At 48.7% G+C, this 15,530-nt stretch overlaps 1 protein-coding gene across 1 annotated transcript; it reads left to right on the forward strand.

Moving 5' to 3' along the window:
- Positions 1-8,959: 8,959 nt before the first annotated feature.
- LOC123045524 (uncharacterized) lies at positions 8,960-14,318 on the forward strand. The gene is made up of 8 exons (XM_044468599.1): positions 8,960-9,304; positions 10,223-10,789; positions 10,872-10,978; positions 11,076-12,468; positions 12,571-12,798; positions 12,879-13,112; positions 13,192-13,445; positions 13,536-14,318. The coding sequence occupies exons 1-8, from the start codon at positions 9,131-9,133 to the stop codon at positions 14,005-14,007; spliced, it is 3,429 nt and encodes a 1,142-aa protein (XP_044324534.1). The 5' UTR covers positions 8,960-9,130; the 3' UTR covers positions 14,008-14,318.
- The last annotated feature ends 1,212 nt before the right edge of the window (positions 14,319-15,530 follow it).

The following is a 15,530-nucleotide window of genomic DNA, read 5'->3' on the forward strand; positions in this document are numbered from 1 at the left end:
CCCCGAGTGGGAGGTTTGCTCTCCACTCGGCAGGAATTTAGAAACTTAGGCGAGCACTGGGCTGCAGCTAAGCCCCCGAGTGGGAGGTTTGCTCTCCACTCGGCAGGATTTTAGAAACTTAGGCGAGCACTGGGCTGCAGCTAAGCTCCCGAGTGGGAGGTTTGTTCTCCACTCGGTAGGATTTTCGTGGCACGGCTTTGGAGGAGAAGGTAGCAGTCGACCTGCGCTTCATCCTCCTTGCGGGACGCACGTTGTGTTTGTGATGTAGCTCGGAAGGAGGAAGCGGGGGTCGACCTGCGCCTCGTCCTCCTTGCGAAGCGTACAATGTCTTTTATTCTTAGGCGAACACAAGGTTGCAGCTAAGCCTCCGAGTGGAAGACAGGCTTATCACTCGGTAGGATTTTCAAAAACTTAGGCGAGCACTGGGCTGCAGCTAAGCCTCCGAGTGGAAGGCTGGCTTACCACTCGGTAGGATTTTTAGAAAACTTAGGCGAGCACCGGGCTGCAGCTAAGCCCCCGAGTGAAAGGCTGGCTTACCACTCGGTAGGATTTTGTTTACTTAGGCGAGTACTTGGACTGCAACTAAGCCTCCGAGTGGGAGGCTGGCTCACCACTTGGTAGGATTTTGTTTTAACTTAGGCGAAACGGATTCGCAGCTAAGCCTCCGAGTGGAAGGCTGGCTTACCACTCGGTAGGATTTTTTACAAGCTTAGGCGAAATGGGTTCGCAGCTAAGCCACCCACTGGGGGACAGATTTATGAGAGCAAAAGCAATAACAATCACTAAGAAAATTATGAAACTCTTGTCTTTGATGAATACACTACAGGAGTACTTTTATTACAACTCATCCGAGTGAAAATCTTAAGTATAAAAAGGGTGGAGTAAGTCCGCGTTCCATGCTCTGGGATCGTTAATCTGGTGCTCGACATTGTAAAGGCGGTATGCCCCATTATGGAGAACTTTGGTGACGATGAAGGGACCTTCCCAAGTAAGAGCAAGCTTGTGTGGTTTCTGCTGATCTACTCGGAGAACTAAATCTCCCTCCTGTAAAGCTCGACTCTTCACATTTCTGGCATGGAAGCAATGCAAGTCCTGCTGGTAAATGGTCGATCGGATCAAGGCCATCTCTCTTCCTTCTTCTAGAAGGTCGACCGCGTCCTGTCGGGCTTGCTCTGCTTCAGCTTCGGTGTACAGTTCGACTCGGGGTGCGTTGTGAAGCAGGTCACTCGGCAAGACTGCTTCAGCTCCGTAGACCAAGAAGAACGGAGTCCTCCCAGTCGACCGGTTTGGCGTGGTCCTTAACCCCCAAAGCACCGATGGAAGTTCGTCGACCCATGCACTGGCTGCGTACTTGAGGTCGCGCATCAGTCAGGGTTTCAACCCTTTGAGAATTAATCCATTTGCACGTTCTGCTTGTCCATTCGACTGGGGGTGAGCGACCGAAGCATAGTCGACTCGTGTACCCTGAGATGTGCAGAACGCTCTGAATTCTTCGGAGTCAAAATTTGACCCATTGTCTGTGATGATGCTGTGTGGAACTCCATATCTGAATACCAACTTCCTGATGAAGCTGACGGCGGTGCCGGCATCCAGATTCTTGATGGGTTTAGCCTCAATCCACTTAGTGAACTTGTCGACTGCTACCAATACATGGGTGTAGCCGTTTCTGCCTGTTCTCAGTGGTCCAACCATATCCAATTCCCATACAGCGAAAGGCCAGACGAGTGGAATGGTCTTCGAGGCTGAGGCGGGTTTGTGCGACATATTGGAGTAGAATTGACATCCTTCACACTTGTCAACTATCTCTTTCGCCATCTCATTTGCTCTGGGCCAGTAAAAACCCGCTCGGTGTGCTTTAGCCACGATGGTCCGAGAGGACGCATGATGGCCACAGGTCCCCGAGTGGATGTCGTTAAGAATCATTCGACCTTTCTCTGGTGTTATGCATTTCTGGCTGACTCCAGTCGCACTTTCTCTGTATAACTGTTCCCTCATGACGGTGAAGGCTTTGGATCGGCGGACGATCTCTCGAGCCTCTTCTTCATTCTCGGGGAGCTCTTTCCTCAGAATATAGGCGATATAGGGCAATGTCCAGTCGGGAGTGATGACCAAAACTTCCATGATCAAGTCGACCACAGCTGGGACCTCGACTTCAGTCGGATCTGTGGCGCTTTTTGGCTGCGGGACTTCCTCAGTGAAAGGATCTTCTTGAACCTACAGCGTGTGAACATGCTCCAAAAACACACCACTCGGAATGGCTTCCCTCTTGGAACCTATCTTCGCCAAGTCATCGGCTGCGTGATTTTTCAGTCGGGGAACGTGATGAAGCTCTAATCCCTCAAATTTCTTCTCCAGCTTTCTGACTGCATTGCAGTATCCAGTCATGGCCGGGCTTCTGACGTCCCACTCCTTCATCACTTGGTTGACCACTAAGTCCGAGTCGCCATAGACCATGAGGCGACGGACGCAACCCGTACAAGAGTGCTTCGTATTCTGCTTCATTGTTGGAGGAATCAAAGTGAATCTGGAGTACATATCTGAGCTTATCTCCTCGGGGGGAAACCAAGACCACTCCGGCACCGGAACCATTCAGCATTTTGGAGCCATCGAAGAACATAGTCCAGTGCTCCGAGTGAACTTGGGTCGGTAACTGTTGTTCAGTCCACTCGGCGAGGAAATCTGTTATTGCTTGGGACTTGATAGCTTTCTTTGCCTCAAATCTGATATCTAGGGGAAGAAGTTCAATCGCCCATTTTGCCACTCGATCGGTTGCGTCTCTGTTGTGCAGAATCTCTGATAAGGGGGCGTCGGTGACGACTGTGATAATATGGTCAGAGAAGTAGTGAGCAACTTTCTTCGTGGTCATGTAAATCCCATATACAAGCTTCTGATAATGAGGGTATCATTGCTTGGATGGGGTCAGGACTTCGGAAATGTAATATACTGGGCGCTGAACTTTGAAGGCTTTCCCTTCTTCTTCCCGCTTGACCGTAAGTACAGTACTGACGACTTGTCCTGTGGCTGCAATGTAAAGCAGCAAAGGCTCTTTGCTGATTGGGGCAGCAAGCACCAACTGGGTGGAAAGCAGGGTTTTTAACTCTACAAACGCTGCATCAGCTTCCGGAGTCCACTCGAGCTTGTCTGACTTCTTCATCAGTCGGTAAAGAGGCAATGCCTTTTCACCGAGGCGAGAGATGAACCGACTTAACGCGGCCAAGCATCCAGTAAGTTTCTGGACATCGTGCACACGTACGGGGCGTTTCATTCGGAGTATAGTGCCAACTTTTTCTAGGTTGGCGTCGATTCCTCGTTCAGAAACGAGAAAACCGAGTAACTTTCCGCCAGGAACTCCGAATGTGCACTTTGATGGATTAAGCTTGATATCATACCTCCTGAGGTTGGCAAATGTTTCAGCGAGGTCAGTCAGCAGGTCGGAACCTTTCCGTGACTTGACCACAATGTCATCCATGTACGCTTCCACATTCCGACTGATTTGAGTGAGCAAACACTTCTGAATCATCCTCATGAACGTGGCTCCGGCATTCTTGAGGCCAAATGGCATGGTGACATAATAGAAGCACCCAAATGGGGTGATGAAAGCCGTTTTGATCTCATCGGGTCCAAACAGACGGATCTGATGGTACCCGGAATAAGCGTCCAAGAAAGAAAGTCGCTCACATCCCGCAGTCGAGTCGACTATTTGGTCGATGCGGGGAAGAGGAAAATGATCTTTCGGGCAGGCCCGATTGATATGCTTGAAATCGATGCACATGCGAAGAGAATTGTCCTTTTTGGGGACCATGACGACATTGGCGAGCCACTCGGAGTGGTAAATCTCTCGGATAAACTCTGCTGCTAGGAGCTGAGCCACTTCTTTGCCAATGGCCTTTCTTTTCTGGACGGCGGACCGTCGCAGATGTTCCTTCACAGGTTTTGCCTTTGAGTCGACTCGTAGACGATGCTCAGCCAGTCCCCTAGGTACACCCGGCATGTCAGAAGGTTTCCATGCGAAGATGTCCTAGTTCTCACTGAGGAACTGGATGAGCGCTTCTTCCTATTTGGGGTCGAGTGTTGTGGAGATATGAGTCGGAGCAGCGTTTGGGTCGGTCGGGTGGATGTGAACGGGTTTTGTCTCACCGGACGACTGAAACGCTGATTCCGTGGCAAGCTTCTTGGCTCGCAACAAATCACTCGGGTCTGCGTTCCTTTGGTGTTCTTGCCACTCTTCTGCCACCATCTGAGCATCGGCGATCTTCGAGCCCTTCTGGAAGCACTCTTCTGCCTTCTTGCGGTTACCAGTGACAGTGATCACGCCTTTAGGGCCTCGCATCTTTAGTTTGAGGTACACGTAACAAGGTCGGGCCATAAAACGTGCATATGCTGGTCTGCCCAAAATTGCATGATAGGCACTCTGGAAGTCCACAACCTCAAATTTCAGCTTCTCTTTGCGGAAATTCTTTGAATCGCCAAAAACTACATCAAGAGCAATCTGACCGAGTGAGGCGGCCTTCTTGCCAGGAATGACTCCATAAAAACTCATATTGCTCGTGCTCAGTCTGGACATCGGAATGCCCATCCCTTTCAGTGTCTCAGCATACAGTATATTCAAACTGCTGCCGCCATCCATCAACACTTTGGTCAGTCGAGTGCCCTCAACGACCGGGTCGACCACCAACGCTTGCCTCCCAGGGGTGACTATGTGCGTGGGGTGATCAGATTGGTCGAACGTAATGGCAGTCTGAGACCACTTCAGGTAATTAGGTGTTGACGGAGCAGCCATGTTCACCTCTCAGTTTATAACTTTCAGTCGGTTTTTGCTTTCAACATCGGCAAAAATCATCAAGGTGGAATTGACCTGCGGATATTCTCCGTCACTATCCTCCTTGTCCTCAACTTTGTCCGACTCTTTTTCTTTGTCCTTGGACTGCTTCCCTTGGAACTGCTATATCAGGAGTCGACATTGTCGAGTGGTATGCTTCGGGTAGATGAAATTACCCTCTTCGTCCTTCTTGGTGTGGATGTGACATGGCAAATCCAACACGTCATTTCCTTCCTTATCTTTTACCTTCTTGGGGTTCCAAGGCCCCTTGGGTTTCCCCTTGAATTTTCCTTGGTTCAGGGCCAAGGCTTCTCCATGTGCGGCTGGCTCAGCTTTACGCTTTTGCTTCCGACTAGAATTTCCGCCTCCGGTGTCCTGGGTGACTGACTTGTGCTTGCCCCTCCGGAGCCGATCCTCTTCCTCACCATTGGCATATTTGGTGGCTATTTCCATCATTCGACTCATAGACATGTCTCTGGTTCGACCGAATTTCAGGCTTAGCTCTCTGTACTTTACGTCCTCCTTGAAGGCGCAAACTGCCTGGTGATCAGATACATTTTCTACTGTGTGATGCAGTGTGATCCATCTCTGGATGTAATCCCTCAGAGTCTCATTCGACTTCTGCACACAAGATTGCAGCTCTGTTAGTCCCGCCGGTCGCTTGCACGTCCCTTAGAACGTCCTGACAAACACTCGGAGAGGTCCTCCCATGTGTAGATGCCGCTGGGTGTCAACTGATTCAGCCATGCTCTGGCTGACCCTTCCAACATGAGAGGCAGATGTTTCATGGCCACCTTGTCATTTCCACCGCCGATCTGAACAGCCACTCGGTAGTCCTCAAGCCAAGTATCAGGCTTGGACTCACCATTGAACTTGCTGACCTCAGTCGCCAACTTGAAGTTGGGAGGAATCACCGCGGTTCTGATGGATCTGCTGAAACACTCTGGTCCGGAGACGTGCACTCGGCTGCTGGTGGGTACATCTCTGTCATTACCCTCTCTATGGGCTCTGTTCCGGTCGACCAGACCTTGAACGATGATGGATCTTGCATCAAAGCCTGGTTCTCTGGGGTCGACTGGAATTCTTCGCCCGCCACTGTACTGGCGTCTGTCGTCCTGCTGTCGAGGCATATATGATCCACCCCTCCGGGGAGGAGTGGGCACTCGACGTCGATCGTTGCGATTGACTCGGTGATCATCCTGCTCATAGTTCCTGTACTGATCGTGTCGGTCACCATGCCCTTCACGCCTCGGGGGCGATCTGGGGCTATGAGCTGACTGGACAGCATTCGCCGCCACGGACCTGCTATGAATCCTGTTCCGCGACTGCGACATAGCTGAATTCTGATCTCCAGCTGCCCGGAGCAAATCCTTGATCTGCATCAAGCCTCTGCCAGCCTCTGACTAGGAAGGCTGAATCGACTCTGCTATACGTGTTGCAGCTGCCAAATTCTGGATTGTAGTGTGGTATACCTGAGTCGGAGGTTTAAAGAGTTGGCGTCGACTGGAGTCTGGAATCCGTTGCCGCGCGCGCTCGTCGAGTGCCCGCTGAAGGTTCTCCAGTCGAGTGCGCTCAGCCAGGTTGGCCAAGCACGCGTCCTCTAAGGTGCGAGCCTCAGGGGTTTCTCCAACGATCGGAGTATGAAGCGCATCTTCCGGCAGCGAAGCTCTTCCCTCTGCTGTGAGTCGAGGGGCTCGGGGCGGTACTCCTCATGGTCGTGCGACGGGTCGCCTCCGCCGTTGCCTCCCTCGGTGCCAGGAAAGCCGGGGGGAACGTGCGGTCCATTGACAATCAGGACCTCCGCCGCCGGATCACTGCTGTCGCATTCGGATGCAGTCTCTGCGGAGCCAGTCGACAGGTCGAACAGGCCGTAGAGAGATTCGTCGGGCTCGATTGCCGCGACTTGGGCAGTGGTCGACTGGCGAGCCACTGCGTGCCTCACCCACCACTGAAGCCTCGACCGACCGGAGCGCTTACGCCGGCGGGAAGCTGGGAGGGAGGATGACACGAAAACCGGCCGATACTGAGTAGACGGTTGCCGCAGAAGGACGCCGCGGACGCATGCTCGAAAATGCGTAGCTCCGCGGACCGGGAGCGCATCCACGTCGAGCGGGGCCTCCTGCAGCCAGGCAGAGTCGTCGGCGATGAATGTGAGCGCGCCAAGACGGATCTCACGGCCCTCAACCAAAACTCCACCTGAAACCGTGATGATGGGAATTGAAAAGATTGCAACTTCTCCAACAAGTCGCTAAGACACCCGCCCCACGGTGGGCGCCAACTGTCGTGGTTCTAAGTCTGACAGTAAAATGGGGGGTAGGTATGGAGAGGCAAGATCCTAGCTATGGAGCAGTTGTACACACGAGTGTTTTATGAGTTCAGGCCCTTCTCGGAGGAAGTAACAGCCCTACGTCTCGGAGCCCGGAGGCGGTCGACTGGATTATATGTGTGAGAGTTACAGGGGTGCGAACCCTTTTACCAGTGGAGGGGGTGGCTTATATAGAGGACGTCAGGACCCTAGCCAGCCCACCTAGCGAAGGGTTAAAGTACATTAAGGCCAGGCGTTACTGGTATAATCTTGAACTCCTTATATAAAGTTTCATCATGGCCATAAAGACTACTTAATTACAGACCGTTTGGATACAAAGTAGATCTTGAACTCCTGATGGTCGAGTGAGTCTTCATGGTTGAGTGTCTTCAGGTTCGTCGGGTGTCTTCTAGCCGGTCGAGTGGAATTCCTTTTGGTCGACTGGAAGACGGCTTCTTCTAAGAGATGCCCTTGGGGAGGGTACCTTGGACAGGTCCGTAACCCTACCCTAGATACATGACTTCATCACGCATCTTGCCATGAGGGCGCCCTCATGTTGTGCTAGTCGTCTGCGACTTGCAACAACGATGTCTTCTCTTGTAGCATAGCATGGGGAGGAGATTGCAGATGAGATCGCCTGGCCGAGAGTATCCATGGATAGACGAGCAAATAAGGTGGTCAATTTACAATGACGCATTTGCATGGTTGCTCTCCATCAATGAGTGTGCGATCGATGCCTCGGTGCGTCGGATCAATCGGCTTAAACAAACCATTGTCACTTTCTAACGAAAGAAACTAAGTATAGCCCCTTATTTTTTTAGGATGGTAATTCATATTTCTAATTGAACAATCGGCCTTGTAAAGTTGTAATGCTAGAAGGTTATTGTATCGCGAAGATATCTTATATTGACTGTTTCAATCTCTATCGTTGTCAACGTAAAAGTAGTCTCCTAAACAAATATAGCTCCGATGACCAAATTTCTTAATCACGATTTCAAGTCAAACTCAAATCTAACACCTTTTTTGGGAACTCAAATCACTCTTTTTCCCAAGTCGAGCCCATGTTAAATTTGGCTGAACTAGGAAGTGAGATGCGAAGTTGTAATATTACAAGGTTATTCTATCACAAAGGTTCCCTACACAGGTACACACATATAGATGTATTTCAGCTCCTGTCGTGGTTAAGTTCCTTGGGATGAAACCAGTTCATCAGGGTTTAAGTTCTAGATAGACTTGGCACGGTTGCTTGCATTTTTTTAAAATTATTCCAATCTTTCTGATAATGTTCGTTTAGTGGGAGGAAATGTTTCCGTTGACTACAAGGCGTCTGCGCCTGCGTCTTCTTCGTCAATTTTAAGAGGTTATATCTGCTCGGTATCTCGAAGGTACTCATATAGATAAGATGTGCGTGCGTGCATTTATAAAGATGAGTAATGCAAGCGTCTACGCTTAACATGCTAAAAAAACCATAAGAAGCAGTCTCCTACACATATACACGTTCTGATTATCAAACTTCTTTAATCACATTTCCGAGTGGAACTCAAATCAAACCTTTTTCTAATTTTCTAGCGGAACTCAAATCAAACTTGTCTGAACCCGGAAACGGAGAAGCAAAGCCGCCGGGAGGGCAATTCGGTCAACCCAACGCCCCGAAAAAGGGCGCGACCCAACCGCCGAACCGTCCCGAAGCGCCTAACGCCCCGAAAATTACCAAAACGCCCCTCCCTATCCGTCCCCGCCCCGGCCCGGACGTCCGATCCGCTCTGCGATTCGGGAAAACCGCTCCCCCCGGAGAGTACCTGGTACCACACCTATATAGCGCTACGCGTGGCGCACCCAGAACGGCGCGGAAGAAACTAAACTCGAGAGGCGAGGGGAAAAATAAGGGAGAAACAAGTGGAGGAGTAAAGCAGCGGCGCGAGCAAGGGAGGAGGAGGAGAAAGCGAGGCGATTTCTTGCGGGATTCGCCGGCGAGGGAGACGGAGGGGAGTCTGATCGGTGCGGTGATGGGGGTGAGGGAGCCCGTGGCGATGGAGATACCGGCGGAGGAGGGGGCGGCGGCGAGGGTGCCGCCGCGGATCAGGAGGAGGCTGCTCGAGGGCAGGGCCAGCGGCGGCGGCGGGCCGGCCAGCGCCGAGGAAATCGAGGCCAAGCTCAAGGAGGCCGACCACCGGAGGCAGGTAGGTGTCCCTGTCTGGTACCTTTAGTTTTCCTGCCTTTATTTTCCCCTTTTCCCTTCTTCCTCCTCACGGTGGATTGCCAAGTCGCGGGGCGTGAAATTGTGAACTCGAAGTGTTGGGGCCTGCTTTTTTTTCTTTCTATTATACTCGTCGGTGGTTCCCATCCTTACTGGTGAAACGATATTGCATGTCCTGCTATTGAAGTGGTATATAATTTTATACTTTTAAGAAAGGGGTGCTGTTTTTGAAGGATTTTTACAGTAACTTTAGACTTGTGAAAGAATTCCTTTGGTTGAGCCTGTTCGTGGGGGTGTCGAAGTAACATTCTTTGGGAATTGTTTCGGCGGTAGGTAGTCGTGAGCTGAAGTTGGTCTCACGGGTGCCACGAATTGCTTTTCTGTTGGATTTTGCCGTTTTTTCTTTTCTTTTCTAGTTTGGAGTTTTCTGGTCTTTGAATTGAAGCGTTTCCCCCCATTGAAATAGTCTCAATTTTATCTGTAGTTCGGTGAAAGCGTAAACAGAGACTATTAGTAATTAATTTAGTTGTCTGCATCGGTTTATTCTGAGTTGCCAGTAAAAATAGAAAGTTTTTTTAATCAAATAATAAAGGTGAAATTATTGTAAGTTCTAACTGCTTGAGTTAGCAAATTGATTTCAGGTTGTTTCGGTGGTAGGAGAATTATGGTAGTTTGGTAGGATAGTTTGCTTTCATCATCGACCACTTTGTTTTGCTTAGAAGTAACTTGTACCGCTGAAATTTTAGTTGCAACTTCTGTAGTTCTGTTGGTTGACGTAATCCTGGCAGGAGCTGTAGAAACAACTAAATAATTATGTGTTCTTTTGGTTAAAAGTAAGTTTGAAGTGAATTAGCGATACATGCTTGATCAAATTAACTCATTTTCAATTGTTTCTCTGCAGCAATTCCACGATTGGTTATCCTGCAAAGCAAGGAAGAAGCCACGGAGCCCATCGTGGTCGTCTCAAGAGGAAGATTACGGACAGCGTCTTGAAGCCAGGCTTCAGGCAGCTGAGCAGAAAAGGTTAAGCCTCTTGGCAAAGGCACAGAACCGGTTAGCCAAGTTGGATGAACTCCGACAAGCAGCAAAGAATGATGTGGAAATGCGGTTTGAGAAGGAGAAGGAGGAACTTGAGACTAGAGTCGAGTCTCGTGTCCGACAGGCCGAGGAAAACCGTATGCGCCTTCTGCATGCAGATATGCAGAGGCGGGCCGCTCTGAAGGAGAGAACAGAGAGGTCCCTCGTGCAGAAGGCGACATCTGAGAGCAAGTATACAGAGCGGGTGCGATCTGCTATCCTGGCAAAGCGTGCTGCTGCTGAGAAGAAACGGTTGGCGTTGTTAGAAGCTGAGAAGAGGAAGGCTCGTGCTCGGCTCATGCATATTCAACAAGCAGCCATGACTGTAAGCAGCCAGAGAGAAGCAGAGAGGATTAAATTGAAAGAACATCTGGATAGCAAACTTCAGAGGGTATGTGTTGTCATACATACGCTGATTACAATTTTAGTTCTCCTGTTCTGCTTCTTATCTGATTTGTTATCTTATTGAACAGGCCCAGAGGAAGAGAGCTGAATATTTGAAGCAGCGAGGAAGTCCATGCAGTTCTGCTCATGCCGATTACATCAAGCATGCAGATTTTCTTTCAAGAAAGCTTGCAAGGTATTACTCTCATACATTAAATTTTCCTTTCAATTCTAACTATTTGGTTGTATTTGCACGTTCGAGTTAATTGAAGTTTTCTTCTCGTATATTGTAGGTGCTGGAGAAGTTTTGTGAAGTCCAGGAAGACAACACTTGCCTTAGCTCAAGCTTATGATGCTTTGGGAATTAATGAAAAATCTGTGAAGTCAATGCCATTTGAGGAATTAGCTATGTTGATGGGATCTCCCACAGCTCTTGAGGCTACAAAGGCATTACTTGATCGGTTTGAGAGGCGTTTGACTCTTTGTCAGTCAGCAAGTTCATCATCTGCAGAAAATATTGACCATCTACTGAAACGCCTTGCGACTCCAAAGAGGAAGGCACCTCCGAGTAGGGATGGAAGAACAAGGGTTGCAGCAAAAAGGCCAGCAAGAACTTCTGAAACAAGCAGGTTGTCTAGATATTCACTGAGGGTGGTACTCTGTGCTTACATGATCCTGGCTCATCCTAGTGCTGTTTTAAGTGGAGATGGTGAGCAAGAGAAGCTACTCATGGAGTCAGCAGCAAACTTTGTCAGGGAGTTTGAGCTGTTAGTTAAGACAATACTCGAGGGACCAGGAAGAGCCTCAAGGCAGCCATCTCTTGATGGTGCTAAATCATCTAGTTGCCAGAAGTCTTATGATGTTGCCAGTCAAAGTAAATTCAAGACTCAGTTGGTTAATTTTGACAAAGCGTGGTGCACCTATCTTTACGGATTTGTGGTGTGGAAAGTAAAAGATGCAAGATCATTGGAGGGTGATCTTGTTAGGGCTGCATGCAAGCTTGAGCTGTCAATGATGCAAACATGCAAGTTAACTGCCGACGGGCAGTCACACAACCTCACCCATGATATGAAGGCGATTCAGAAGCAGGTTTCTGACGATCAAAAACTCCTAAGAGAGAAGGTTCAGCATTTGAGTGGTGATGCAGGCATCGAGCGTATGGACTCTGCTCTCTCAGATGCAAGATCAAAGTTCTTTGAAGCGAAGGAGAATGGAAGTCCATTGGCAGCACCTGTTGCAAACGTATCTACCCCTCTGAGCATTGATTCATCTGGAAAGCTCCAGCCTACTGAGGTCAATATGAATTCCAAAACAGATGCTGAAGGATCTAGGTCTGTTGTGCGATCCTTGTTTGGAGCTTCTGGAGCATCAAGCAGCACATCACCAGTTAATCTGCCAACAGAGAATGAGCAGATGGTCAATGAGATGCTTCATGAGGATGGTGGTGCGATTGCTGGCAATTCTAATGATGCTCGTACCATTGAGAAGGATTTCCAAGACAAAGTGAGGGAAACAATGGAGAAAGCTTTCTGGGATGTGGTTACCGACTCGATGAGAGGAGACAAACCTGACTACAGCCAACTGATCAACCTGGTAAAGGAAGTGAGGGATTCGTTGCACGACTTGGCTCCCAAGGAATGGAAGGAGGAAATCTATGAGAACATTGACCTAGAAATTCTATCCCAGGTAAGATCCGTGTGTTTTGCATATATAAGTTTGTCATCGTGTTCCTTATTTTTTTTCTTATTCATGGAACATTGACATAATTTTGTTCCTGTACAAATGAAGGTACTCGAGTCAGGCTCCCAGGACACCCAATATCTGGGGCAGATTTTGCAGTACTCTCTGGATATGGTCAGAAAGCTGTCTGCTGCGGCAAAGGATGATGAGATGAAGGCAAGTCATGACAAATTATTGAACGAGTTGGCTGCAAGTTCTGAAGATAATGATAATGGAGTCAGCTCGTTCATCATTGCTGTCATCAAGGGCCTGCGTTTCACTCTGGAAGAAATAAAGGTGTGTTGAGTGTGTTAATACATTAAACTTGTCCTATAATTAACTGCAGTGGAATTCTAACATTTTTCCGTTATATACAGCAACTGCAAGTAGAAGTGAGCAAGGCATATGTTCAGCTGATGCAACCGACAATAAAAGGCTCTGCTGGAGTGGAGTACCTGCAGAAGGCTTTCGGCAATCGCTATGGACCTCCTGCCAATGCGTCAGCTTCTCTCCCTGTAACTCTGCAGTGGATTTCAGCATCAAAGAGCATCGTTGACGCAGAATGGAGCGAACATTTGGGCTCTCTTTCAGTTCTTCCAGCAGCAAATCATGTAAGTTTCTAACAGCATCAGCAGCATAGCGGCATTCTATTTGTTATCTGGTTCCTGACAGTTTAATCCTTTGTGGCAGGCTCAGCCCCTTGTTACAGTGCTCCGAGCTGGCCATGGAGCTCCAACAGCTGCTGTAGCTTCAGCAGGTAGTTCAGGTTTACCTGAGTGCAAGGGAGAAAAGGTTGACAAGCTTGTGAGGGTTGGCTTGTTGCAGCTTATCAGTGGTATGGAGGGCTTGCAATTGCAGTCAACTCCTGAGAGCTTCCACCTCAACTTTCTGAGATTGAGGGCCGTGCAGGGCCAATTTCAAGAAGTGATTGTGATGGCTACGAGGTAAACTACTATCTTATACTCGGGTTATTCTAGTCTAGTCTGCAGGATGAAAACTTGAATGTGTGCTAACTGAAGTTACTGTTTGTGCAGCATGCTCGTCCTGCGTCAAGTCCTGATGAGTGAGAATTCTAAGATCACTCCTCTGGAGCTGGAGACTGTCATCTCAGAACTCTTCGGCGCTCTGGTGAAGCTGCTGGATAACTCCCCCGAAGCAGGCACCGAAGAGATTGTAGAGGCGATGATGAGTGCATCGGCCTCAGCCGGCTCTTTATCGGACGCGAAGATTCAGGCCAGGAGGCAGATAATAACCCGGGTGCTCCTGAAGAGCCTCCAAGCGGATGACATCGTCTTCAAGAAGGTCTCCCGGGCCGTCCACTGCGCCTTCCGTGGCGTCCTCCTCGGCGGCAGCGGCGCCAAGGGCCAGAAGCTGGCGGATGCGGCCTTGCGCCGCGTCGGCGCGGGGAAGCTCGCTGACCGGGTGTTTAAGGCGGCTGAAGTGCTCATCAGGGTGGCCACGGTCTCGGAGAAGGTCCACGGTCCGTGGTACAAAGCGCTCGCCTGAATGTGAATATAGCTTACTTTGGTTGGTTCTGTGAATACACACGTTGGGTCGGGTGTAAATTCTTGTCCCGCTGGATGAGGTGGGAATAAGTCATTGTACAGAAATTAATTAGTAGTTCAGGATGTTAAGAATTCTTGGTGTAGGGCAATATATGGATGTCCCAGCTCCAGAATTTAGTCAGTCAGGGCCCGGAGATGCTCAATGGCACCTGGGTTACGCCAATGCCCAATGATGGTGCAGTCAATGTAATAGAACTCAATAATGTGGTTAGTAATTGTCTATGATGTAAATATATCTTGTTTGTTTGAGCAGTTGGATGTTAAACTCTTGAATCACTGATTCTGAAAAAGGAGATAATAGTTATACCTAATCACATCATATGGATTTTATCTGTCAAAGGCTCAAAGGCTTGTATACATCTAGCTCTTTGCTTCAGAACAAACCTCAAGGATGGAGACCAAATTCATTAGACCCAAAGTAATCAAGAATTCAGGAGTAAACTCCCAGGGTTTCTTGTCAGGACTTTGCCACGGGGTGACCCTGACCACAACCATCACACTTCAAAGGAGTGGATAACGATGTCAGGTATTTTTGTGTGCATCACCACCCAACGATGTCTCTGCTTCATTACTCTCTCTGATTTTGGGAGAAATCTTCCTAGGGGCAATGCAGGAATAGAACGACGGTGACCACGAAGCGAGGACTTACTTGCAGTGTGCTTGCACCACAGGGAACGGTGTGTATGCCAACAGCCAAAGCCGTCGGCAAAGGTCCCAAAACCGTCAGCAAAGGCCTCAAAACCGTTGGCATACAGCCGTCATCTTTGATTCCCTCAGTAAAGCCCGGATGGCAGTCGGCGTACAAAAGCCGTAGGCATAGAAACATATGCCGACGGTTTTCTCGAGCCATCGGCAAAAAAAGTAGACAACACGGCCGTCAAACATCATCCAGACACGTCGGCATAGCTATACCACGTGTCGCCGCCTGGGTCCTCTTGGTGGTCATCTATGCCGACGGCAAGGCCAGATGGCAGAAGATTTCAACTTTATTATAATAAATAAATAATTCAAAGTGAATTAGAAATGGATAATACAAAGTAATTATACAGGACTTACAGCCTGTTATGAAACCATAAGCTTTATTAATAATTATACAAGGTACAAAGTTCTCAAATATTTACATTATATTAAATGAATAAAAAGAAAAAAATAAACTAAAACCTAGACTACACCTATTCTAAGCTCTTCTCTATCTTCTTTTTCATCACCTCCATGTCTTGGAGATCAACCTGACAAACAAGAAAAAGAAGAAGAAAGTTTGTTTGGGGTTAAAATGTATGCGTCTCCTAGGGAACGACTACAATAGAAGATGATGTACAGGTGCAAAAATAGAAAAATGCAATCTGAGCCGTCAGATTACAGACCGATGGTACAGATTCTGAAGGAAGGGGTCTGCTCCCACTTATTGTACATTTTATGGAGCACACCCTAGTTCTAGTTAGATATAAACATGACATTTGCAGT

The sequence above is a fragment of the Triticum aestivum genome, chromosome 2B, assembly GCF_018294505.1.
Source record: "Triticum aestivum cultivar Chinese Spring chromosome 2B, IWGSC CS RefSeq v2.1, whole genome shotgun sequence".
Lineage (NCBI taxonomy): Eukaryota > Viridiplantae > Streptophyta > Magnoliopsida > Poales > Poaceae > Triticum > Triticum aestivum.